General features: G+C 41.9%; 2 protein-coding genes across 4 annotated transcripts in view; both read right to left on the reverse strand.

Moving 5' to 3' along the window:
• Positions 1 to 968: 968 nt before the first annotated feature.
• Positions 969 to 5,513, reverse strand: LOC117518959 (claudin-11-like). The gene is made up of 3 exons (XM_034180244.1): positions 5,268 to 5,513; positions 3,033 to 3,197; positions 969 to 1,487 (listed from the first exon to the last, which is right to left on the reverse strand). The coding sequence occupies exons 1-3, from the start codon at positions 5,491 to 5,493 to the stop codon at positions 1,228 to 1,230; spliced, it is 651 nt and encodes a 216-aa protein (XP_034036135.1). The 5' UTR covers positions 5,494 to 5,513; the 3' UTR covers positions 969 to 1,227.
• Positions 5,514 to 6,034: 521 nt separating this feature from the next.
• Positions 6,035 to 25,120, reverse strand: part of si:ch211-230g15.5 (polyhomeotic-like protein 3) — a 28,729-nt gene continuing 9,643 nt past the window's right edge. For all 3 annotated transcript variants that reach the window (XM_034188695.1, XM_034188753.1, XM_034188827.1), the window contains 7 exons: positions 15,748 to 16,887; positions 15,130 to 15,464; positions 13,961 to 14,123; positions 11,022 to 11,133; positions 10,791 to 10,911; positions 7,115 to 7,394; positions 6,035 to 6,694 (listed from right to left, as the gene is read on the reverse strand). In XM_034188695.1, the coding sequence (XP_034044586.1) occupies positions 6,540 to 6,694; positions 7,115 to 7,394; positions 10,791 to 10,911; positions 11,022 to 11,133; positions 13,961 to 14,123; positions 15,130 to 15,464; positions 15,748 to 16,887 (2,306 nt within the window). In that variant the 3' untranslated portion in view covers positions 6,035 to 6,539. The remainder of the gene's footprint in view (positions 6,695 to 7,114; positions 7,395 to 10,790; positions 10,912 to 11,021; positions 11,134 to 13,960; positions 14,124 to 15,129; positions 15,465 to 15,747; positions 16,888 to 25,120) is intronic.

Raw genomic sequence — 25,120 nt, forward strand, 5'->3', positions numbered from 1 at the left:
AAACGGTTTAAATCTATTTTTTCATGAAAATTCTAAACACACTACCCCATAATGACAGTGAAAAAAATTTTTTTTGTTGCTGCTAATTTATTCAAAATATAAACAAGAAATCACACAAACATAAGTATTCACAGTCTTTGCTACGAAGCTCAAAATTGAGCTCAGGTGCCCCCTGTTTCCACTGATCATCCTTGAGATGTTTCTACAGCTTAATTGGAGTCCACCTGGGGTAAATTTAGTTTATTGGACATGATTTGGAAAGACACACACCTGTCTACATATAAGGTCCCACAGTTGGCAGTCAGAGCACAAACCATGAAGTCAAAGGAATTATCTGTAGATCTCTGAGACAGGATTGTCTCCAGGCACAAATCTGCAGAAGGGTACAGAAATATTTCTGCTGCTTTGAAGGTCCCAATGAGCACAGTGGCCTTTATCATCTGTAAATGGAAGAAGTTCAGATCCACCAGGACTCTTCTTAGAGCTGGCTGCCCGTCTAAACTGAGCGATCAGGGGAGAAGGGCCAAGAACCAGATGGTCACTCTGTCAGAGTTCCAGCATTTCAGAACCTTACAGAATGCACCTGAGCTTAATTCTGAGCTTCATGGCAAAGGGTGTGAATACTTATGTACATGTGATTTCTTATTTTTATTTTTAATAAATGCAAAAATTTCTAAAGAAACTTTTTCATGTTGTCATTATGGGGTGTTGTGAGTAGAATTTTGAGTAAAAAATAGAATTTCATCTGTTTTGGAATAAGGCTGTAACCTAAGAAAATGTGGAAAAAGTGAAGCATTGAATACTTTCCAGATGCACTGTATAATCTTAATAAGATAATATAATGTGTTGTTAATATAGTTTATGAGATTTAAAGCATACAAGACTAATTACTAGTAGTCAATAAGGTAGAAAATAACGCGTTAACGGTTCAGCATTCACAACAAACTTTTTAAAACAACACAAAAATACAAAGAAATCAAAAGCTACAAAAAAAAGAAAATGGAGATAGCTCATTGTCATAGCAACAAATTTGGTTAACATTTTCATTAATCTCAAATGTAAAATATTTAAATGAAATGCTAATTTTTATGTAAATTTTCTTAAGTCTAGAAAATATGAAAAAAAAAAACCTCTAACTTCATTATCTGGTACGTCTGTAACCTTCCAGTGACTTCACGTTGGGAACCACAGAAAAATTCCCACCATCCATAGCATGCCGCTATGCCTTCACACGCGGGCACTCCTGGCGTGGTTGGTAGGGGGGTCGAGTGGCACAGCCGTGCCCCCGCGTCTGGAGTAGTAGAAGCTGTTCTCCCTGTTTGAGGTTGCAGGGTTGGTGCAATAGCCAAACAGAACCATGGCTCCACCCAGGAGAGAGAGGGCGGAGCCAACCCAGCCGGCATACAGAGAAAAGCCAAATGACATCAGACCGTCCTTCTGGTGAGAGCCAATGGGGAACCAGACAGTCGATACGATGCCGCACAGAGCTGGAAAACAGTTTACAGAGGTTAGTATCATGATGTAGAACCGTACAGCCTATGAGCGGGGCTAAGCACACGCCTTTATTTCTACTGGTTCATGTTTAATTCTTTAATGGTTGCTATGTAACCATATGATTACATAGTAACTATACTATGCCACTGTGGCATAGTTACTATGTCATATGATTACATAGCAACTATGCCATAGTTAGTCCATGCTGGACTCGATTGAAGACAAAATCCCAAGAACTGAATATTTTACACATAGCACCACGCCACTGTGGGTCTGTCCTCATCAAACATAAGTCAGATCCAGACCTGGACCCAATACTAGAACAGGATATTTGACAAATAGTTCTTTTTTATTCTTCTTCACACTTTGGCCTGTGCTGACTTTAGCCAACTTGAAAACATTCAAATAAGTTACTGAGACTCAGCAATCAACAGGATTGAACAAATCTGGGCCAGAATCAGCTAAATCTGGGCCTGGTTTTCCTAACTAGGATCTAACCTGTCAGTGACCAAATGTATTTTAAATACTCTTTAATATTAGACTGTAAACTCTGAAATATACATAAACTGTATCATGAAACATGAGCTGGATTAACGTGAAGGTAAAGTCACATTAACTTGTTAAATTATTCAGTGTGTTCAGTTTCAAGCTTACTATGCGCTACCTAGCCTTCTTAGCTAGCTTGGTGAGGTATGTAGCAGCTAGCCTAGGCTAGTTAGCTTGTTTACAATGAATTACTTCAAAGAACAGTATTTGTACTATCCAGCTGTGTCTTATAAAGTACATGTACAAGCGTTTGTAAGTTTATTGTTCATTGGAGTACAGTTTGATCACGTGACAATAGCCTTAAACCTTTTAGCTTCCATCGTGTTAAAAGTTCTCAGGGTCAAAGTGGCTTCTGATTGGACAGCAGACTGAATTTATACATGTCAACAGGATATCAGCCCAGATGTTGTGAGTAGATATTATTCATACGTCGGTGATGTTGATCAGGCGGCTCTGCTGGGTGTTGGATCACCAACATGTAGGCCGAGGGTTTGATTCCTGGTGTGTGCTTCAGGCTTCCAGTCTGTGTCCTTGGACAAAATATTTCAATGTTTCCGTCCCACCAGTTGTAAATGGGGAAAAGTAACCTGTGACAGACTGGCGTCCCATCCAGGGGGAGTCGTAGAGTCTCATCTACTTCACACTGTGGAATCCGAGTATAAGTATCGGCACCAACAGGCCTCAGGACGTGTAGGATTTATTTCTATTAATTGTTCCAATTTAAAAAATGATGAACTACCGATATGCTGACATTTACAGTGGAAATGCTTGCGTGACTGTCTCGTAGAATCGAACTCGCTAGTTTGCTGACCTAACCTTGCTAACCTAGTTTAGCAAGGACTAGCACTGCATACAAACCATAAAATTTGGGGTCAAGGTAGAAAAAGGGGTGGAGCCATGGGAGGTTTTACTTTTTACATAAGATGTTAACACGTCATATATGTTTGTCATCTTATAAATGTCAACATTTCGTTCTTTGTGCACGTTCCCACCCATGATGATGATGAGGATTCCTCCCACCAGGGTGCGGCGCTGTCTGACGGTGGAGGTGTCGTTGCACAGGCGCACGCAGGGCATGGACAAGAGCACCAGCAGGAGCGCAGGAAGCCCCAGCAGACAGGCGGAGATCATCAGAGCGCGAGACGTCTGCACGTGTGCTGAGAGACAAAGACCGGGTCAAAACCAAAGCACCGTTCAAACGTTTCATTACACCAAAAGGTTCGTACATCATAAAGGGTTCAATATGTGATTGGATTGGAGACTTTCATGATACTTTCAGATGCGTAAAACTCTTCTTAGGTATTTATGTTTGTCCACCAAAAATAAAATGAATCAGTATTAGTCCATTATTCACCCGCCCAACACACACTCACCCAGTCAAACATTTTCCTCTTAAAGCTTGTTTATGACATTTTATACATCAGTTTTCTGTCGCAGCTACTTTAATTTCACATTATTTGAACCAACAGTTCAAACTCCTGGTATTTACAATTCTTAAAAAATTACAATAAAATCAAACGAATAGCATCAACTACTCAAACAAAACTTGCACAGAATTGCTGCTTGCTAAATGATAATCGATCAATCGATTAATTTTGTGTTACCGATTTGGAATGAGCAGTATAATTAACAAATGACTCACAATTTAACACAAATTTATATTTCAGCAGATGTTCAGACAGAAATTCTTACTTTGTCCGACATCAAAAACACAGAATAAAACTAATTTTACTTTTTATTGGTCATAATGTCATTCACAGCTGACACGAGTGACCTGTAACACACAATAAAAATGATAATTAAATAATTAAAATTGGGTGAAATTATGTTTTTGAATTTATCCGCAGGAGTTTCAAAGTAGGAGTTGATATAATTTTGACATCGTGCTGCCACTCGAGAGAACAATTCGGCAGCTTTTTAAAAAATACTTTCCTTCACACCAGCCATAATAAACATTTTTAATGTATTTTCACACTTGATTTGTTGTCCTGCATCGTAGTACTGCATAATACTACCATCAAACTATTCATTGCCTGCGAGGTATCGGTACTGATACAGGCAGAGACAACGAAATACACACAAATAAATGTAAAAACTGCATTTTAAAATATTTGATGCAAGAGAAAATTGATCAAATCAAGCCTGAGAGCATTCACTGTGCTTCACCGCATCCACCACACCACAGAGCTGCCTTGGGTCCTGGATGACAATCACCCAGGCAGACAACCAGTACATTCCCACATCTCTAGAATAACTATCTATCTTCTGCAGCCAGGTTAGACATGGGTGTGTCCTTGACCTTCTGGAGGGATCAGAGTCCTCAACACTCTGGCAGAATTGGGCCACATGGCCAAAATGTCGAAGCTGAGGTTCCCTCACAGTGTCAGTGATCCTCCTCATTGTAGTCTTAGTCACTGCTTGTTTCACACAAAGTCTGTCCAGTAGGACCCAAGGATCCTCCACAGAGACCTGGTACCAGAGACATCCAGCCGTCACCTTCAGTCACCGCTTAGGAGTCCGACAGTCACTCGGTAAAATGGGAAGCACCAGGACACTAAAGACTTGGACCTTCGCTCACCTGCAAACATATCAGCATCACCAAACATCTTAGCAGGTGCCTCTCAACCTCAAAGTCCGAGGACAAGAAGACATGTACATCATTGCTGAGATCAGTAAATGTCTACAGGTTCAACACTTTCACCACATACAGATTGATAAATGTCTGACAGCTGAGTCTAGGAAGTCATTAAAAGCCTGAATCTTAGTGTTGATCCAGGACCATCTCAAACCCAGACACTCTGATTCCTCACTCACTTCATCTCCAGCAGAACTGTTACTTTTGAACGTTTATCAAAAGAACCAAAACTAACATGCCTAAAAATGTAAGTAAGTCCCTTCGGCTGCTCCCTTGTTTTGTACTCGGGGTCGCCACAGCAATCCAAGGTGGATCTGCATGTTGAATTGGCACAAATTTTACACCGGCTGCCCTTCCTGACGCAACTCCACATTACATGGACAAATGTGGCAGGGGTGGGATTCGAACCGGGAACCTTCCGCACTGAAACCAAGTAGCAGCAGTAAAAAGTGAGCGCCCTCTGCTGTTGTACGTGAGTTACTAACAAAACTTCACACCTAAAGAGTCATCACAAATGAGGGCCTCAGTCGGCCCCCGAGCCGCCAGTTGCCCACTGCGTAACAGGTTCTAGATCAAACACTGTGGGTCTCACGGGGCAGCGTCAGGATCTGGTTCAGGGCCACGCAGTGGTACAGCGCCGGAGAGATGACGCACTCGGCCCAGAGGCCGCGCGAGCCCAGCTCGTCCATGCGGACGCAGGTCGCCATCGTGTAGTCGCAGGTTCGAACCCAGTCGTTGGTGGCCGTGGCCACGATGAGTCCAGCCCAACCCGCGCAGCTCGCCACGCTGCCGCTCATCTGCCTGCACGTGCGCGCCATGGAGAGCCGCCGCGCGCTTTTACGCACGCAAAAAGAAGGAAAAAAAAAAGTCTTTTTACTCAGAAGCGTGAATGTTGAGGTGAAAAAAATGATTCAAATATTTAAAACATTTAATAATCTAAATAAATGATTTAAAAAGTTGATAAAAAATGTGACAAAATCAGTTAAAGTTCAGTTATTCTCAGCAGTGACTTCTTCTATTATAGATCTAATTTTAAAAAAAAAAGATTAAAATCCTTTTTTAAAAAGTCCAGATGATAGTTCTCCGCTGCGCGTCCTGACTGCTGCTCATCTGCTCCTCAGAAAAAGATGATTTATTTCAGGGTGTGTGGTGAAAAATGGGCGGAAATCTGAGCCAATCACAGCGCACGTCTGATATTTTAACTTAAACCAGATCTGGAGACCAGAGACAGTCTGCAGGAACAAAAATAATAATATATTTATCAATGTGAAATATTTCGAAGCTTGTCAGAACTCACCTGCCTCACGGTCGCCCTCTGCTGGTTAGTCTTGCTTTTAAACGCCAATTAAGACAAAGAACTGATTTAATTATTCATTTATTAAATAATTTCAAGCAGGATACCATAAAATGTGATGATTAGTGACTTTTTTTCCACAGACATGATTTTGTCCAGAATATTGTGATAAGAAACATTAAGCTTTCATTAATCACTTACAAAGTCCAGATATTATTATTATTATTGTTATTATTATTGTTATTATTACACACACCGGTTATATTAGCTACGGGGTAGATTTGTCACCGATGTCACATTCTGGAAAAAAAAATGTATATATTAAATGTTCAAAATCCTTCATGAAATGGCTTCAAATTTACACTCCACCTGCAAATAAAATAGTTACAAAAACGCCGCCCACTTCCTGTTACACATGACCTCAAAGGGCTGAAAGCCCCACCTCCATTTATAATCTCATATATTATTTCTTTTTGTCATTTTGTTCCTCTTCAGCCTCAGATTTTCTCCTTTTAAGAGCTTCTTATTGCAGCGATAGCTCCTCCCTCGTTAGGCCCCGCCTCTTCGCTCTCATTGGTTTTTCAGGGCATTGATGTGGGCACAGATCTTCAGAGCTGGTCCCAGTTTGATGTTCATGCTGGTCATCAGATGATCCTCGGTCAGCAGCAGCAGCGCCTGACCGTCGATCTCCTGCAGGCGGAAGTTCTCCGCCACGTCGCCGCAGCCTGAAACAACAGCGCACAGACATGTCAGCCAATCACACGACGGCGGCCACCCGCGTTACAAACATCTCCAAGGTGGCAGATAATGTTCGTGAAAGACGCTGATGGACCACGTAAGGAGTTCAGGGAGAGTTTACGAAAAAACATCTCAAATTATCGGCGTTAAAATCGTACCGTTAACTACACCAAGGTGAACAATTCTGGCAAACGGTCGCTGTGCGCAAATATTTCACCAAAACTGAACTCTGCTGTAACTATTCTTGCAGACTACTCAAACAACTCTGTCGCCTCCTGGTGGACATCTGTGTGATGATACAGATGATGACATGAACAGAAACGTGGGTGAAAGTTTTGTCATAAAAACGTGGGTGTGACTGCGGCGTTATGGCAGGATGTGTTCACCGTGATCTGATTGGTCATTACCTGGAAGCATGTGTATGAAGGTGGTGACTTCCTCCACACTCCACTGAGAGGGGGCGGGCTTGAAGGTCGTGGTGGGCATCGACGTGGTCAGGGCCGGCGCAGACGCCCTCCTCGCTCGCCGTGCCACCCGCCGCTCCATCCTGGCTGTCACGGCAACAGCAGGATCTTCTTCTTCTCCATCTCCCCTGTCATCGTATTCCTCCACCCCTCCCTCCTCCTCCTCCCCTCGCTTTTCTTTTCCCTCCTTCTCACGCCGCCCGGCGCTCCAGAGGTCGCGAGGCTGTAATAATTCAGGACAGAACGGGAAAATGTTGCACAGAATAAACCACATGAATAATCTCACATTAAATATTTAAATTAAAATCAGATTAAAACATTTCAGCGCTAATGTTCAATCACTGTCGTATTATTAATCAGTTTCATTGTTATGATATTTTTGGAGCAAAGTGAGGACACTGTCTATGCAGCGACAAAGGTTTTCTCTAAATTACTGAATTTCTGGATTTGGGGGGGGGGACATTTAACTAGAGTCCCTTTATACAGACAGATATCTAAGATATCAAATGAACATAAATTTACCATTTGTAATGATTTAGTTAATTAATTTAAAGCCTGATTTATGCTTCTGTAGCCGTAACTCTGTTATGCAATGACGTGACATCGACTTGCGTGACAGTTTTAAAGTTCAATGTTGCTGGATTATGATTTATTCTGGATTAATTTGTCCCTCAACAAGCTTTTCTTTCTAATCAACTTCCAAATCGAAGGTAAGCTGTGCAATTTCCTTTTTTTTTTGACTCTTGTGTTGTAAATTTGCAGACTGTTCTGCCAAATCTACTTGATCCATTATGTAATCAGTGTGCACACTGTAAAAACTATTAAAATATGAGACGGAAGCGTGAAAGCAGAGAAGTGTCAAATCACAGCCTTTTGCCGTGTCTGATTTAACAGGTGCACATCCAGACTGCTCTGTCCGGTTACATGCGAGGGTTTTTAACCGTCTGGGGTCCAAGGGCATCCCTGCATCCCACAATCAAGTTTTATGTCTCTTTTTTTTTCCAGGACAACCTGTGCTTTTATAATATATATATGCTTTTGTTGTGTTTTATAAGTGTAATAAAGGTTTACAATCAAAAATAAGAGGAAAAAGTAAATCGAAAATAATTTTCCACACACATTTATTCAAAACACAGAGCAAACTATAATAAACAACTGTTTTGACACTTTATAAAGGTAATTTGACGTCTTGTGTGAAAGACTGTACAACAAAAAGGTTCAAACAATAAACACAAATGCACATTTTGAACAATATATACAAAATGGTCTATGCGTTTTTTTTTGTCTTCATCTCAAAGCAATTTCTGTCTGCTATTACACAAAGGTTACATTACAAACTTCTATTTCTATTGTGTTGTGGAGTGTTCTGTGCAGCTTTCATTTACACTTTGGCCCACTTTGGCTCCTTACAGTCTGAGGAGCGGCCCTTCCCCTTGCTCCATTGATATGGTAAACAGTGCTTTATGCAGAGAAAGCAACAGAGTTATCCAGTAACATTCACATGCAAACTAGTGGAGCAGTCCTGATAGTTACACACTCTTTGTTTGAGCATGTGAGATTGTCATCAGAGGCTCACTGAGTATGTACTAATAGTATGTACTCATTGGAGCACCCAGGGGGCTATTCAAACTGGCCAACTAGTAACACAACACACTGTATATAACAGATTTGGTACAACCCCAATTCCAATGAAGTTGGGACGTTGTGTAAAATGTAAATAAAAACAGAACACAATGATTTGCAAATCCTCTTCAACCTATATTCAACTGAATACACCACAAAGAAGATATTTAATGTTCAAACTGACAAACTTTATTGTTTTTGTGTAAATATCTGCTCATTTTGAAATGGATGGAAATGGACTGTGTTTATAACGCGCTTTTCCATCTGCATCAGACGCTCAAAGCGCTTTGCACATCAAATGCCTCACATTCACCCCGATGTCAGGCTGCTAACATGCAAGGCGCCAAATTAATCCAGAATAATTCAGGCTTTGAATTAATTAAATAAATCATCATAAATTGTAAAGTTATGTAAATTTGATAGCTTAACTATTTTTATATTTATTTTGATAGCACCTGCACCTGGTTGTGTTGCTGTACGTGATTAAATGATTTAAAAAAATGTTGAAAACATTAAAGGTTCATTCAGTAGTTCAGCGCAGTTGGAAACAAAATGGCGCCATGTTCTGAGTTGATGCTACTCTCTCAATTAAGGCACTCTAGTCCGACCCTGAGAATAAATATGGATACTAGGATGCATTCATGATGGCATTGTTTTCATATTAAAGTGTTCAGTACTGTATTATCATCCAGGCCGTGTGTGTTAGGCCTGTGTGTTTACACTGATTTGATGAATTTCTTTTTGAAAAGCAACTAAAACAACCAAAACTAGAGCACCGTAGAGCACAAACCTCCGACAACACCAGTTTCTAATCTAAAGTTTCAAGGTCAAAGTCCTGTTAGAAGTGATGTTTCATAAGCAAAATCAGATGTGATCAAATGTCAGAGGGTCTATTTAGTTCATACACTTGAATCAAAGCTTTTTGTGGTGTTGTCAGTTTTTTGTTTTCTCTCTGCTTTTTCAGTTTCTGATTTCTTTTTTCAGATAATTTTCACAGAACATTGATTATCTGTGCTGTGCACAATTTGTCGTTGCTTTTTGACACTTGGTTTCTGACTGATAACTTGAAGACAAACAGGTATAAAATTGGAACCATCCAATTTTTGTGGTGTAGATAAATCCAGAACAGAAAAATGAGAGTGACTGAGGCACTTTTGATTGCGATATAATGCAAAATGTACAAAATGTGGGCTTTTCAATATTAAATTCAAGTATCTACAATCCAGATCAGACTTTGTCAGGTGATAGGGAGTGTCAGGCTGCACCTCACATTCGAATATGAGAGTGATTGGGGCACGTTTGATTAAGATATAATGTAAAATATACATTAAGTGGGGTTTTCAATATTAAATTTAAATGGCCACAAAATCTGTAATCTGGATCATATTCAGATCAAAGGATACCATCCTACATTACACTCTCAAATACGAAAGAATTTTGATCTATTTTGACAGAGTTATGAATTTCAAAAATGTGCTCAATGTTAAAGGATAGAGATTTCACTAATTTTCCAAGATTTTCACTGACTTTGACCTTTGACCTTGAAAATTCAATCAGTCATTGCCTTGAATATGAATATGAATCTTCAGTAAAAAAAAATTCATAATAATATATGAAAAACTGTGCATTACAGGCTGTTCACAAACAAACAAACAAACTTAAGACAGCTTGTTGTTAGTCAAATGCACCATGTCTACAGAAAAAAAAATCAAAAAAAAAATCAAGATATCTGACCATTTTCTTGAATCACTAATCAAACGCTGCACATATTGCATTTTAAAATGAAATAATAACATTGTTTAATATAAACAGATGCTTCAGATTTGGGTGTGGAAATGTATTATTCAGAATCCACAACGCGTTACTCATTTTTTTCTGAAATTTGGATTTTTTTCCCATCAGAAATTCATATTCTGATTCTTTTTGTCCCTCCGATGTTTCAACTCCACCACAGCACTGTAAGAAAATTAAAAATAAGAAAAGTGGGCACTCCTACCAGGCGCAGTAGGAGTGGCTTCCCAGGCACCACCTCCGCCCTGTTCAGAGAGGGGCGGGGCCTCTCTGTCCGACTGCCTGCGCTCAAAGCTCGCAAACGCTTCGTCAGACGAACATTAAACCTTCACACAGAAAGAACACAAACAGGTCATGTGACGCCTTTTTTGTTTTGCTTTTTTTTTTTTTTTTTTAGCTGCACTTTGATTTGTGGCGGTACGTGACTGTGTCTCACCCTCGTGCACACGATGTGGAGCAGAAGCGTTTGGAGCGCATGAAGTTGTGGGCATGGCCTCTTTTCCCGCAGAACTGACAGTGCAGCACGGCCCTGTCTCTGTGGCTCGACCCTGTGCACGTGAGACGAGACCGTTATCATCAAACATCACTCAAAACATTCACACGCGTGGAAGACGCTTCAGGTCGTGTATGAGGCAGGAAATTCAACAAATTAAATTAAGACGTTTAATTTCAGGGACATCAAATTTAGCTGGTCTCTTCACATTTTTTTAACTACTTAACTTCACACTTAAAGGACGCAGGTGTCTGTATCATTTTTTGTTTGTTTTTAATCTGCTGAGACGTTTTTCTTCAGGTATTCCACAGGTATATGACCTCGAATCTTCTGTATGCTGATGACACTTTGATGATAGCAGGACAAAAGCAGATGTACAACAAAGCGTCATCAGTAATAGTTCAGCAGATAACAAACAATCCTGCTTGTATCACTTGGTGATACACGCATCAGATTTGGCATGACTGTTCTTCATAAATCAGTGTTTGAGAAAAAAGTGCTGGCCAGGTAGGGGTCAATGAAGAACTACAAAGGGATCAAAATTTAAAAATGCTCCAAACATATTGAGAAGTATAACACAGTATTTGTCTGATCATAAATATTCCAAAAAGGTATAGTTTGGACTATCGAATGAATAAATGAAATAGTTTTGATTGTGTTGAATGTTTGGTCTCCAAAATAAAGGTCAAACAATGTCGATGTCCTTTGGATTCTATGACATGTGACACATGTTACTCTGTAAAGTGACAACTAAGCATGACACATGGTGCAAACTATTCCGGTTTTTAAAACCTTGTTAACTCAACCAATAATTTGCATCACTTTTTTAAAAAATTGGAGCAACTTTAACCTTTGACCCCTGTACAAACTGAAATGCTTTGTCACCATTCTTGCTGTTTTTACCCCATAACTCTACATCATTCAGTCACAGATTGTCCAAACTATACCTTTTTGGAATATCCCAACAGTCCAACAGCTTGGGACTCCGACGAGAGCGGTCGCATCTCCTCCACTCTCCCTTATCTCTCTGCCTTTAACCTTCAAGTCCCTACTTCACCAGACTGTGAATTCCTCAAAACTATACTGGATTCTGGATCTATTGGACTACTATTGGATTAACCATGGAATTGATCAGCTGGTTTCTGAACACTATCGACACCATTTTTTCTACAAGCAGGTCAGGACCGGGGGATCCTACCTGCCCAGATGGAACGTATCCTGCGGGCTATGTCCTCGACTCCTGGGGGTCTTGGCGTGTTGCATGCTTCGCCTTTCTCCGTTGAGGACGTCGAGGATTTATTCATTTTTGGTCTCATGGCAGCAGGGCTTGTACTTTTTGGCTTATGTGCTGCCCTGATCTACCAGAAAATTGGCAAGACGGCGGCATCAAGAACCACGGGCCCTCACTTGTCTGTCATGATTAACGAGGTTGGCAAGGCAGTGCATTCTCAGACTGCGTTGACTCTTGAACTCAGACGCAAATTAGAGCAGTTGAAGCTGAAGGTTTTGTAGGCAGGTGAATATTCTTAATTCATAATTGGGAATATTCTAAATTCAGAATTGGGATTTAGTTGTTCAAGTGGAACTGTTAAAAGTGTTTTTCACTGCTCAGCTACAACACTTCAGGCTTATCTGGCCTCAAGGACAAATTGCCCGACTGTTTACCTCCAGAGGAATTTATTCAGGCCTTGGTGAGATTATTCGGCTCCTTTCTTATCTCAACCCACAAAGACAATAAACTGACAGACTTACACATGGACTGAAGCATGCTCCAGCTCTTCCCCTTACCTCCCTTCCTGCCCTCCCGCGGCAGGCCCCTGTTCTTCCCAAGCTGGCAGGCGGCGCGACTCCAGTTGCATTGGTTACCACACACTCGCGTCGCCTCAATTTGGAAAACGGACTGATTCAAGTTTTGTCATGTATTGTGTTTTGTTCTATATTGTGCTGTTGGTTTTTGTTTCTGGATTATGTTGCTTTTCTGGCTGGGTGTGTCTTGCTTGGGTTTTCTGGTCCGCATTTCTCTTGTCTGCCTTTCTTTGAGCTTGGTGGGGGGCGTTTCACTCTGGTTGAGTGAACTGGGAGTATTTAAACACCACTGGTTACACTGGTTTTTCGCCTGATCATTGTGCCCTGTGCCATCGCTTCTAGCTCTGTACCTTGTTCATTCTAAGTCCTGCTTACACGTTGTGTTTTGACCACCTGCCTGTTTTATTGACCACGCCATTGCCTGATGTTTTGGATTTGTTTGCTTCTCTTGGACTGCCTCTCTGTGTACTGAACCCAGCTGAGCCTTTCAGTAAACGCCTCCGTGAACCAGAGCTACGTTGTCGAGTCCTGCATTTGTCTTCAGCCTTCTTTGTCTGACAGCCCTGATAAGTTTCGTGCACATAAACAATGTCAAATGTATATGTGTTGTCTTAATTCTGATGTGTGCCATTATTACGGTAAACAAGTAATAATTGTGGATTAATTGCTGTTTGTCTGTGGAATGTGAGTGTGGCAATCTCGTTGTTGTAATGACAATGATAATAAAGCTATCCATCCATCCATCCATCCATATTTATGATCAGACAAATAATGTGTTATACTTTTCAATATAATTGGAGCATTTCTAAATTTTGACCCCTGTGTAATTCTTCATTGACCCCTACCTGGCTGCCATTTTGGATTTTCAAGTGGCCAGCACTTTTTTCTCAAACACTGATTTATGAAGAACATTCATGCCAAATCTGATGCTTGTATCACCAAGTAAACAATTCAGGCCAAGTCATACTTATTTGATCCACTATAAACAGCAGGTCTGAGGTCGGACCTGCTGTACAACATAAAGGTTATTTACTTGCTTTATTTTTACTGTCTTTAACTAGTTAATAGGTTCTTACTAGAACCGAGGTCATCTGTGTCCCCTCCGTCCTCGTCTGAATCGGTGGAGCGTTGCGTCTCTTTCAACTTCCTTGGCTCCGGCAGCACCGCTTTCCCATTGGTCCCGTTCACTTCGGGTGGTTTGGTCACCTGATCTGGAACCAGTAGAGACGAGCGATTCACCTGCATGAAAAACAGGAGCTTAAAATACAAAAATATAACATAAAGGTCTTTGCTTGGATTGACCTGAAGGTTCAAGTTTCTCTTCCATGTGACACACTTTCACCACATTCACCAACTTGAAAAACAATCCTTATTCTCATGGCCTCCCTCACAATTTATTTATTGTCTTTTTGACAGACATATTTTAAAATGCACAGTGTCTATTCCAGGTCAGAAGTAAATTTAAGATTTTTCATTGATGCTTCTGAAAACAATTTTTTTTTTTTTTTTGCAGATTAATTTTGAAATGGAATAAGTTCCATCATTTTGACCTCACATCGTAAAAATGTAATCATTAGTAAAACAGTGTATCATAAGATAGAATTTGGTTGTTTTAAATTTGTCAAAATAAAAACTAATTTTGGGGTTCCACAAGGTTCAGAGTTTGTATCTCTGATCATAGTTCTGTACATGATCCTGTTTGCTGATGACACCATGTTGTACATTTCTGTTCTTAAAACCATTTCTAGAAAATTCAGAGGGTTCTGTTTTAGATTAGCCAAACCTTTACACCAATTCCCATTTTTAAAAACTGTATTAACACAAGCTCAAGTTATAATTTCAAAATTATGTTTTTCTCATCCTGGCTCTATGTCTGTTTGTCTGACCCAGTCAAAACTGAATTGCTTGATTACAAGAAATTAAGAACTCTGCACTCTTGTGGCACCAGGACTGCACGAACAGCATAGTACAAGCAATTTGCTTTTTGTATTTTATTCTAAAGAATCCCACATAGTCTAAAACATCAGGTTCATTGGTCCACACTGGGATGTATCAGAACCCAAAATTTCAAAGCTGAATAAGCAGTAGTTTTTCAGAGTTAGGTCGAGAAATTTTGCAGACTGACTGCATGTCCTGCTAATCGCAGGGACTAATAATTACACTGAATTATCATTAAAAATGATTTTGATCTTCACATCCACTCCAGGTGTGTTATTTTTTTTAATGAGTGGGAGTGTCACCGTACTGGGAACGGCTGGAGCCCCTCCTGGATCACAAAACCCTCCACCAGGTGAGTCAGAACCTGCCGTCCCTCAGGCCACGCCCTTGGCTCCCAGGGGCTTGTCAGCGGTTGGTTGAAGCTCTGTGACTCATCTTCCGATTGGCCGAGGTGCTCGTTCTCAGTCTCGGACAGGTGATGTGATTGGCCGACAGTTTTGTGATCATTTTGGGGCTCGTGATTTATCAGACGCAGGTCAGCCGGGGAAGTTGTCTGAGTGGAGAAGAGTGGTGGAGGATTATCTACTGATGGAGCGACAAAGGGCGAGGACGGCGGAGACTGAGAGGAGAGGCTCGACAGCGCTAGAAGAAGCAGAGAAAGTGATGGTTACAAAAGGTCAATAAGCTCTTAAATTGGACAAGATTTGAGCTTAACTATGCAGTAATGATGTCAGATCACTGGAACTTATTTTAACTTTTCAGATGATTAACTGGATTTTTGTTTTGACTTCAAAGTCTTTGAAACCACAATGGAATTTAAATAATATATTTAAAAAAGCAGGAAGAACTGAGGAAGTATTCTAGTGGGTCTAGAAAGCCTTGAAGATTGTGTGATTCAGGTCTACGGGTGTCTGGGTGATGGTACCTGACTGATTGTCAGACTGGGTTGACATGTTCTCACAGAAGTCCTCCTGGTTGATGGACTGGAGGTCCCGATGGGACTCTGGCAGCCTCTGACTCTGGACAGATGCCTCTGGAACTGAAGGTGGGATTGGAACTGGAGCTACAGTCACGGTCTGGACTGGAATTGGAGCTGATACAAGATCAACGTCATGCTTTGGTTCTGTGCTTGAGTCTTGGATTGAATCAGGTATTGGGTTAGGATCCAATTTGTGATACTGGTGTAAAACATGACTGGCTGGGTTCTCAGACTTGTCCATAGTAGTCCCTCCTTCCTCTTCCATCCTCCTCTCCTCTCCTTCCACCCTTTCTCCTTCACTATGGCCTTCCTCTGTCACTTCCATCGGTTCATCCTCACGACCGGTTTTGACTTTTTGCTCCGTCTTACAGATGCTTATGTCTTGTTTCTCGACCTTTAACCTCTTTTTCTCATCCTGTTCCATTTCCTGCTTTCTTTGGTCGTCTCTCTCCACCCTAAGGTCTTGTCCAACACTTTCCGTGTCCCCGAACACTTGTCTCGGGCCAGTTAATCGCCCCGGTACTCGCTGCTCATCACCATCCTTCAGTTCTCCTTTTTGGAGCAGAAGATGGGTGTGAGGTCCAGCCTGACTTGGAGGGGAGGATGGACTTGGAAGAGGGGGCGGGGAGGGCAGGGGTGAGGCCATTTTTAGAGGAAGCATGTCGTCACTGCTCACAGTCCTCTGTGATTGGCTGGGGAGGTCAGGTGACTTCACTGTCCGAGGTGTGGACTGCACTGAAGCGTGAGTGTATGTGCCGGGTTGTGTTTGGCGGCCCGATGAAAGGGCGATGATTTGCAGCTGCCTTGCTGCTGATGCCGACCGCTCGAAATGAGAAGTAACTGGCATGTTGGTCACAGGTATGGAGCTGTGCTGTGATTGGCCGGCCCTGTGAAGACTTTGGGATAACGCACAGCTCTTTGGTCCAGCCATGGACCTGCTGACTGGCGGACCGGCAGCAGCACCAGCAGCGGCAGCAGCAGCGATTGGCTGGAGGGTTGAGGCTTGCCTCGGGGATGCTGCTTTGTGGCTGTTTGGAGAATGGAGTCTGGGTCTCAGGGGGACCGCACGAACCGGAGAGTAAAGAGCTGAGAGGAGAAACAGAGAGAAAGACGAAGACGTGAAGTTAAACTGGACTGGCTCTCAGCAGAGTGCAGACCCACATCTTTGATTACACTCAGACGACCAAGGAGCTAAACAGCTTCTTTGCCCGGTTCGAGACAACCACCACCCCCCTGGTTCCAGCATCTCACCTCTCTCTCTCTCTCTCTCTCTCTCTCTATCTCTCTCTTTCCAGGTGCGTGAGGTGAGGATAAACTTAAGACCAGTGAAACCCAGGAAAGCTGCTGGCCCTGACGGTATCCCCGGGGACGGTGATTAAAGCAAGTGCAGACCAAGTGGCTGGGATCCTCACAAACTCTTCAACCTCTCCCTGACACATGCCACCGTTCCCACATGTCTGAAGGCCTCCACCATCATCCTCATCCCCCAAAAAACCTGCCACAGACAGTCTGAATGATTACAGAGCCATTGCCCTGACTTCTGTAATCATGAAGTGACTGGAGTGATCAGTCTCTCAGCACATCAGAGACTGCCTCCCTCCGGGGCAGAGGTGGAGGAACTGTCGCTCTGGTGCTCAGAGAACAACCTGACCCTGAACGCACATAAGACAAAATAACTCATCATGGACTTTAGGAAGAACAGACAGGAGGACCCCCACACCCTTCTCATAAACACAGAACAGGTGAAAACTGTCACCATCTTCAGGTTTCTGGGCACCCACATTCTCTGCAGACCACATCTGGACCTCCAACATCAGGTTAAGAAAGCTCAGCAGCAGCTACACTTCCTGCATGTCCTCAGGAAGAACAACCTGGACACAAAGCTGCTGCTGTCCTTCTGTCACTCCTCGGTGGAGAGTGTGCTGACATACTGCATGGGTGTGTAGTACACAGCCTCCACAGCCGAGGACAGAAAGGTGGTGCAGAGGGTCACCAACACTGCCCTAAGGATCATCGGCTGTCCTCTTCCCAGCCTGGACAACACTGCCACATCCTGCTGCTTTAGGAGAACTAAGGCCATCACAGGAGACGCTACAGGTCAAAAAAGTCCCACACCAGCAGGCTGACAAACGGCTTCTTCACCTGGGCCATACGTACTGCAAACACCCATGGACACACACTCACCACAGACCTACTACTATAAACAACCCCCCGACCCGACAACAAACAACCTGATCTACCTCCACTCCCTCCCCCTCGGACAACAACCAACCCAGCATACCTCCTCCCGCTTTTAGCACCTTAGCAACACTGCCCCCAGTGTGCACAATCACTGCCCTATTTGGTAGAATCCCAGTCAAGACTCCAAATCGGAAACTCTACTAGTAGAGTTGATTACATGTTCTTACTTTCTCACTTCAGCATGGTGTGGCTCTAATGTGAAATTGATATGACAATTTCAATTCAATTTCAATATGAGATTTGATTTATTGTCATTGTCATTACACGAGTGCAACAACAACGAAACTGCGTCCACGCTCCAAATACCACAGACAAGATACAGCAATTAATCCACAATTATTACTTCTTTACCGTAATAATAGCACACATCAGAATAAAAAAACAACACATACACACTTGACATTGTTTATGTGCACTAAACTTTGAAACAGTCCATTTTCTGAATTGAGGCAATGGGGGGGGGGGGGGGGGCAGCAACATGTGGTCGCGCCGCCGTATTTCAATTTCAATTTATTTTATTTATATAGCGCCAAATCACACCAAAGTTGCCTCAAGGCGCTTCACACAAGTAAGGTCTAACCTTACTAACCTCCAGAGCAAGAACACAGGAGACAGTGGTAAAAAAAAACTCCCTCTGAGGAAGAAACCTGAAGCAGACCAGACTCAAAGGGGTGACCCTCTGCTTGGGCCATGCTACAAACACAAATTACAAAACAATTCACAAAATGAACATACAGGAAATGTTTACAAATACGAAAAATCTGACATATTTTTCAAATTTCCACAGTAAGGTATTGTTGTCATTCTATGTCGAGATATCATCTTGCATTGTATTGAAAATATAACACATGCAGGAAGTAATATCTATAATTTGTTCTGTATGTCCGTCTGATGTCTGTCTGTCTGTCTAGCTAAACTGGCTGTCTGTCTGTCCATCTGTCTTTTCTTTCTTCCTTGCTATCTAAATTGCTTGTTTGCATATGATTTTAAATAATTCAAAAGTTTAAATTTTATTGTAAATTCGTGTTGTTTTATACATTTCTTAGTAATATGCCAAGAACGTTGTTGGAATGTTTCAGCTCTCTTTACCATGAAATTATATGTATGTGGGTCTGTGAATTATTCTTCAAGATTACCTAGTCCTACCAAATCGCTATAGACATTTGAATTTACATTCAATATTTTCGTGTTCTCTTGTAACACACTGGAGTTTTTTGTCTTTTAATAAAGGCCTCTAACAAGTGCGCCGCAGTGACACCATGTGAGCAACAGGAGAACTTTAGGCGTTGAAATCAGCATGCTACTGGCAAACTTTGCGCATGCACATGAAATCAAACAGCGGCTGCAAGGATAAATGCTGCCCTAGCCTGTCGTGATCGCCGTATTTCTACCTATATTATTGGAACCAACAAAGCTAAGTATGTTCTATGTACACGTGAATTTTTGCATCTATGTATATTTAATATGTAGACATATGATGAAGCATCAATGTACAGATCATGTGAAAACTTCTGCCCGAGAATCAAGCCACATGAAGCCGGGAATCACGACTAAGCAATGCAAGCGCGTGGTACAGGAGGCGTGGTACAGGAGGCGTGGTACAGGAGGCGTGGTACAGGAGGCGTGGTACAGAAGGCGAGGTACAGAAGGCGTGGTACAGGAGGCGTGGTACAGAAGGCATGGTCCAGGAGGTGAGGTCCAGGAAGCGAGGTACAGGAGGCGTGGTACAGGAGGCGAGGTCCAGGAGGTGAGGTACAGGAGGCGAGGTACAGGAAGCGAGGTACAGGAGGCGTGCTACAGGAGGCGTGGTACAGGAGGCGAGGTACAGGAGATGAGGTACAGGAGATGAGGTACAGGAGGTGAGGTACAGGAGGAGTGGTACAGGAGGCGAGGTACAGCCCGTGAGGGACGGCCATGATGCCAGTTACTGATTGGGCTCAGATCATATAACACGCGTGTAAAATATGTAGAATCGACCTGTACTTTTGTAGTATACAGATTTTGTGTATTGTTGTTCACAATTTCACACACGGTGCCAAACAGGCAACAAGCTGTTTGGCACCGTGTTTCACACACAAAGAATTTTCCACTCAGGGCTTGCATTCAATGTAGATCTAAGTCACGGCCGTTTATAGGGCCGGTAGAGGCCATGATGCTTGCACGTGAAAAGCCGGTCGGCCTTTTTTGTGGACCCATATTTACTGCTTATTTTTGTTTGCTATTTTAAAGTAATAAACCATCTCACAGTTACAAGCGCGCATGCGTGGGAGAACCGATAGCACTTCTGGCTTCATTATTTCTCTTTATAGGAGCTGCTTCAAGCTCGATGACTTCACAGTGTGTAGATGGGGGTGCTGCAGATGGGCGCAATGAGCAAAGTTAAACCTAAGACTGCAGAGTGCACATGCAGAAAACTCTGGAGGAGTGGGGACGGGACTGATGATGTTGGATGTGATTAAAATAACAGCTGATGGAGCTCCGGAAGGAGTGGATGTACTGATACTAGATATTAAAAATTTAATTTGGTAAAAGTGTCTTACTTGCTTTATTTAAGCACAGTTCCAGAAATATTTGAGGGCACTTCTAGAGGCAAAAGATTTGAAATACTTTAAAAATGGATGGAGCTATTTTTTTTTATTGGGGTACACTGCAAACAAATGGTAACAGTACACTTCAGTGTAGATAATTCAGGTGGTAATAACAGACATCTCCTGCCCAACACAAATATTTCTGGAACTACCAATTGTTTATTTTCTTTACATCTATCCCAAATATTATATACCAGCTTCCACGTAGTGGCCTTGGACTTTATCCACCACATTGAGCACATTCAGGGAGATTCCTGAATGCAGGCGCGACACGTTCAGTGCGCAGCGAGCGGAGCAGAGAGGATTTTAAATGGAGTGAACATGTTAAAACGAAAACGTGAAGCTTTTACTTCTCTCTGAACTTTCTCTAAAGGTGTGATTCTGCCGTTACCGTCCTGTTCACACCATGTGCGCGTCGTATGCTGAATTTATGAGATCATGAGATGAAATAAACGGTTAAATATCTTTAAAAACATATTTTAAAAATGAGAATATATGAATGAACTGAGATACACAAAAAAAAAAAAATGTTCAGACGCACAGATCACAAAAAGCAGGTGAGAACTCTGAACTTTAACAGCTGTTATTTTCCAAAGGTATTTATTTGTTCAGTCTTGAGCTTAATGTAGTGTTTAAGCACAAAACGTGACTGATGAGGAGAAACAATTTCAGAAATGCAACAGAAACAACCACAAATCAGAAAAAGTTGGGACTGTATGTAAAATGAAGATAAAAATAAAAATGTTGCACCATTCCCAGTTTCACAGAAGCCAAACGTTCTTCCAGAGTTGTGTAATTATACTACAATAGTAGAATATAAAGAAGGGGAAAAAAGAAAAAAAATAGACAATATATTCGTCAATCGCAATTATTTGTCTGACAATTAATCGTCTCCAGAAATGTCTAATCGTGACAGCCCTACTTGAGATCAGAGCGCACGCAAAATGCTTGAGGATTTTCGAAATGCGATGTTTTCTGTATCGATTTTCTATTGCGATAATTGGGTTTTGCGCAAAACCAGAGGTAATAGCATTATAATATTATTTTAGTTGGTGGTGTGCCACAGGATTTTGTAAATATAAAAAGGGTGCCGCGGCTCAAAAAAGGTTGAGAAACACTGTTTTATACAACGGCTGAGTGCATCCTTGTCATTTGATTGGTGCTTTGTATTTCACGTGATGTGGATTATTTGTCCCCTTGCATTTAGCATGCAAAGTTGGTTCCATTTACCGTGCAAATTTGGGGGTTTGTTCTGCTACTACGCCGAAAGCTGTCTGGAGGCATGAATCTGTTAGGATGAAGAGGACGAAAAGGTGGACTAATTTCTGACGAGATTTTTCACTGGACCGAGGAAAGCAGACGCCAGTCTGTACACGAAGTCAGTGCATGGCATCACGGACTACATCATCAGGATTGAGCCGAGTATTCCTTTAACTTTAACTAGTAATGACTTCATGACTTTCTTTGCTAATAAAATTTTAACTATTAGAGAAAAAATTACTCATAACAATCCCAAAGACATATCGTTATCTTTGGCTGCTTTTAAAGGCACTGCGCTGCGGTGGTTTGAATCATATTTATCTAATAGATTACAATTTGTTCATCTAAATGGAGAATCTTCTTCACAGACTAAGGTTAATTATGGAGTTCCACAAGGTTCTGTGCTAGGACCAATTTTATTCACTTTATACATGCTCCCCTTAGGCAGTATTATTAGACGGTATTCCTTAAATTTTCATTGTTACGCAGACATAAAGACATGGATGACCTCTAATTTCCTGCTTTTAAACTCAGATAAAACTGAAGTTATTGTACTTGGCCCCACAAATCTTAGAAACATGGTGTCTAACCAGATCCTTACTCTGGATGGCATTACCCTGACCTCTAGTAATACTGTGAGAAATCTTGGAGTCATTTTTGATCAGGATATGTCATTCAATGCGCATATTGAACAAATATGTAGGACTGCTTTTTTGCATTTGCGCAATATCTCTAAAATTAGAAAGGTCTTGTCTCAGAGTGATGCTGAAAAACTAATTCATGCATTTATTTCCTCTAGGCTGGACTATTGTAATTCATTAGTATCAGCTTGTCCTAAAAGTTCCCTGAAAAGCCTTCAGTTAATTCAAAATGCTGCAGCTAGAGTACTGACAGGGACTAGAAGGAGAGAGCATATTTCACCCATATTGGCCTCTCTTCATTGGCTTCCTGTTAATTCTAGAATAGAATTTAAAATTCTTCTTCTTACTTATAAGGTTTTGAATAATCAGGTCCCATCTTATCTTAGGGACCTCATAGTACCATATCACCCCAATAGAGCACTTCGCTCTCAGACTGCAGGCTTACTTGTAGTTCCTAGGGTTTGTAAGAGTAGAATGGGAGGCAGAGCCTTCAGCTTTCAGGCTCCTCTCCTGTGGAACCAGCTCCCAATTCAGATCAGGGAGACAGACACCCTCTCTGCTTTTAAGATTAGGCTTAAAACTTTCCTTTTTGCTAAAGCTTATAGTTAGGGCTGGATCAGGTGACCCTGAACCATCCCTTAGTTATGCTGCTATAGACTTAGACTGCTGGGGGGTTCCCATGATGCACTGAGTGTTTCTTTCTCTTTTTGCTCTGTATGCACCACTCTGCATTTAATCATTAGTGATTGATCTCTGCTCCCCTCCACAGCATGTCTTTTTCCTGATTCTCTCCCCTCAGCCCCAACCAGTCCCAGCAGAAGACTGCCCCTCCCTGAGCCTGGTTCTGCTGGAGGTTTCTTCCTGTTAAAAGGGAGTTTTTCCTTCCCACTGTCGCCAAGTGCTTGCTCACAGGGGGTCGTTTTGACCGTTGGGGTTTTTACGTAATTATTGTATGGCTTTTGCCTTGCAATATAAAGCGCCTTGGGGCAACTGTTTGTTGTGATTTGGCGCTATATAAATAAAATTCTTTTGATTTGATTGTTTTTTACAAGTTGACTGAGAACAGTTTTGGTCTCCTCTTTAAAGTTCGTGTTGGACTGTTGATGTCCAAGCAGCAGTGAGGCACACCAACACGTAAAGTCCCTTTTCTGTTTTTTTCTAAATGAATAAAATATATTAGCAGCTGCTGACAACTTGTAACTATTAAGTAATGTAACTAATAAAATAGTTACTTTATTAGTTACATTCAGCAGCTGCCAGCAAGTTGTCAGCAGCTGCTAATGAAGTAACTGTATAAAGTAACTAATAAAGTAACTTCTTAAAGTTACTGTGGCAACACTGCACAACCGTTTTATAAAACGGTTTTATATTTTAACTGTTATATAAAACAAATAATTTTTTTTTTTCATTCTTTCAATGGAGCGAATATTTCATTCTGTGAAAGATGGAACGTACCATTCAACGAGGCGAAGCATTCATACCACTGAACTCAGAAACATTCATTATTCTGTTCTAGTCAATATTTAACACACAAAGTAGTAGGTTGCTATGGGAACCTCTGTTTAGACTACCCATGTGCCACGTTTGGCTGTTTGTGGCTGAATGTTGAGACACACGTGTAGAACATAATGCTTTACATGGAACCAGCCAGACTTAAAACAGGATTTACTGTAGCCTTTGTTTCTCCACATGTTTAATGAGTACAGCAGCAGGATTTGTAAAGTGCTGCACAAGAGTTCAGCTTATGTAACATTCTGTGCCTCATGGCGGGAAGAGATTGAATTTGATCTCCTCTAATTGTAATTTTATCTTTTACCATTGCAATCTTATTGACTGTAACGAGAACAACAAATTATCACACTTAAAAATCTGTGTGTAGCACAAACTGACTTTCACTAAAGCTGCTGTGCAATGTTCAAAAATAAAGTGTTGGGAAGGTGTCGTAGCACGGACCCACAACAGGGGGCGCAAATGAACGGACAATGAGTAAGCCAAAAAGTAACAATTTAATGTTGTGATAATACACAACTAAATGTACAGAAATTTGCACAGTCAATAAACACCAGGTGACGTGTGGGCAGGCTCGAAGATAGAAGACCCCTGACGAGAGAGAAGCCGCGTCCCACACGGCTTCCACCACCAACGGTCTGAAGAACACCGGAGCCGCCAAGTCCCGAGTCCCCAGGTGGCCTCTGTCTTCGGCTGTCGACCCTGGTACTGCTGGCAGAAAGCAGAGATATGATGAGTGAGTGTGAGTCCGCACACTCAGTAATCCACAGTCCATACACAGTTAGGAGGGAGCACCTCCACCTCCAATCACACACTCGTACAGCTCCTGGTTTAACCACTTATCTGAGTTGGGATGTGAGGCGAAGCCGTCGCTGTCACACCAAACGCCAATCCCTCAGACTAGGAAACACTCCAGGAAACGGCTGCAACAGAAGTTCAGGTTATACACACAAAGTGTCTGTCAGCAGAGAAATTACCTTTTTAATGGTAGTCGATTTCTCGGCGGGGAGGTGGAGTTGCAGTCCGGCTTAAGTAGTGGTGTAGATGAGTGACAGCTGGTGTGATGAGTGACAGCTGTCA

This window comes from Thalassophryne amazonica, chromosome 1 (genome assembly GCF_902500255.1).
Source record: "Thalassophryne amazonica chromosome 1, fThaAma1.1, whole genome shotgun sequence".
Classification (NCBI taxonomy): domain Eukaryota; kingdom Metazoa; phylum Chordata; class Actinopteri; order Batrachoidiformes; family Batrachoididae; genus Thalassophryne; species Thalassophryne amazonica.

What these genes read in the sequence shown, in the direction of transcription:
- LOC117518959 (XM_034180244.1), bottom strand. Translation starts at nt 5,493, where the DNA reads ATGGCGCGCACGTGCAGGCAGATGAGCGGCAGCGTGGCGAGCTGCGCG. An exon ending in CCAGATCCTGACGCTGCCCC is followed by an intron (nt 3,198 to 5,267) that starts GTGAGACCCACA and finishes TTTGTCTCTCAG; the next exon opens with CACACGTGCAGACGTCTCGC. An exon ending in AATCCTCATCATCATCATGG is followed by an intron (nt 1,488 to 3,032) that starts GTGGGAACGTGC and finishes ACTGTTTTCCAG; the next exon opens with CTCTGTGCGGCATCGTATCG.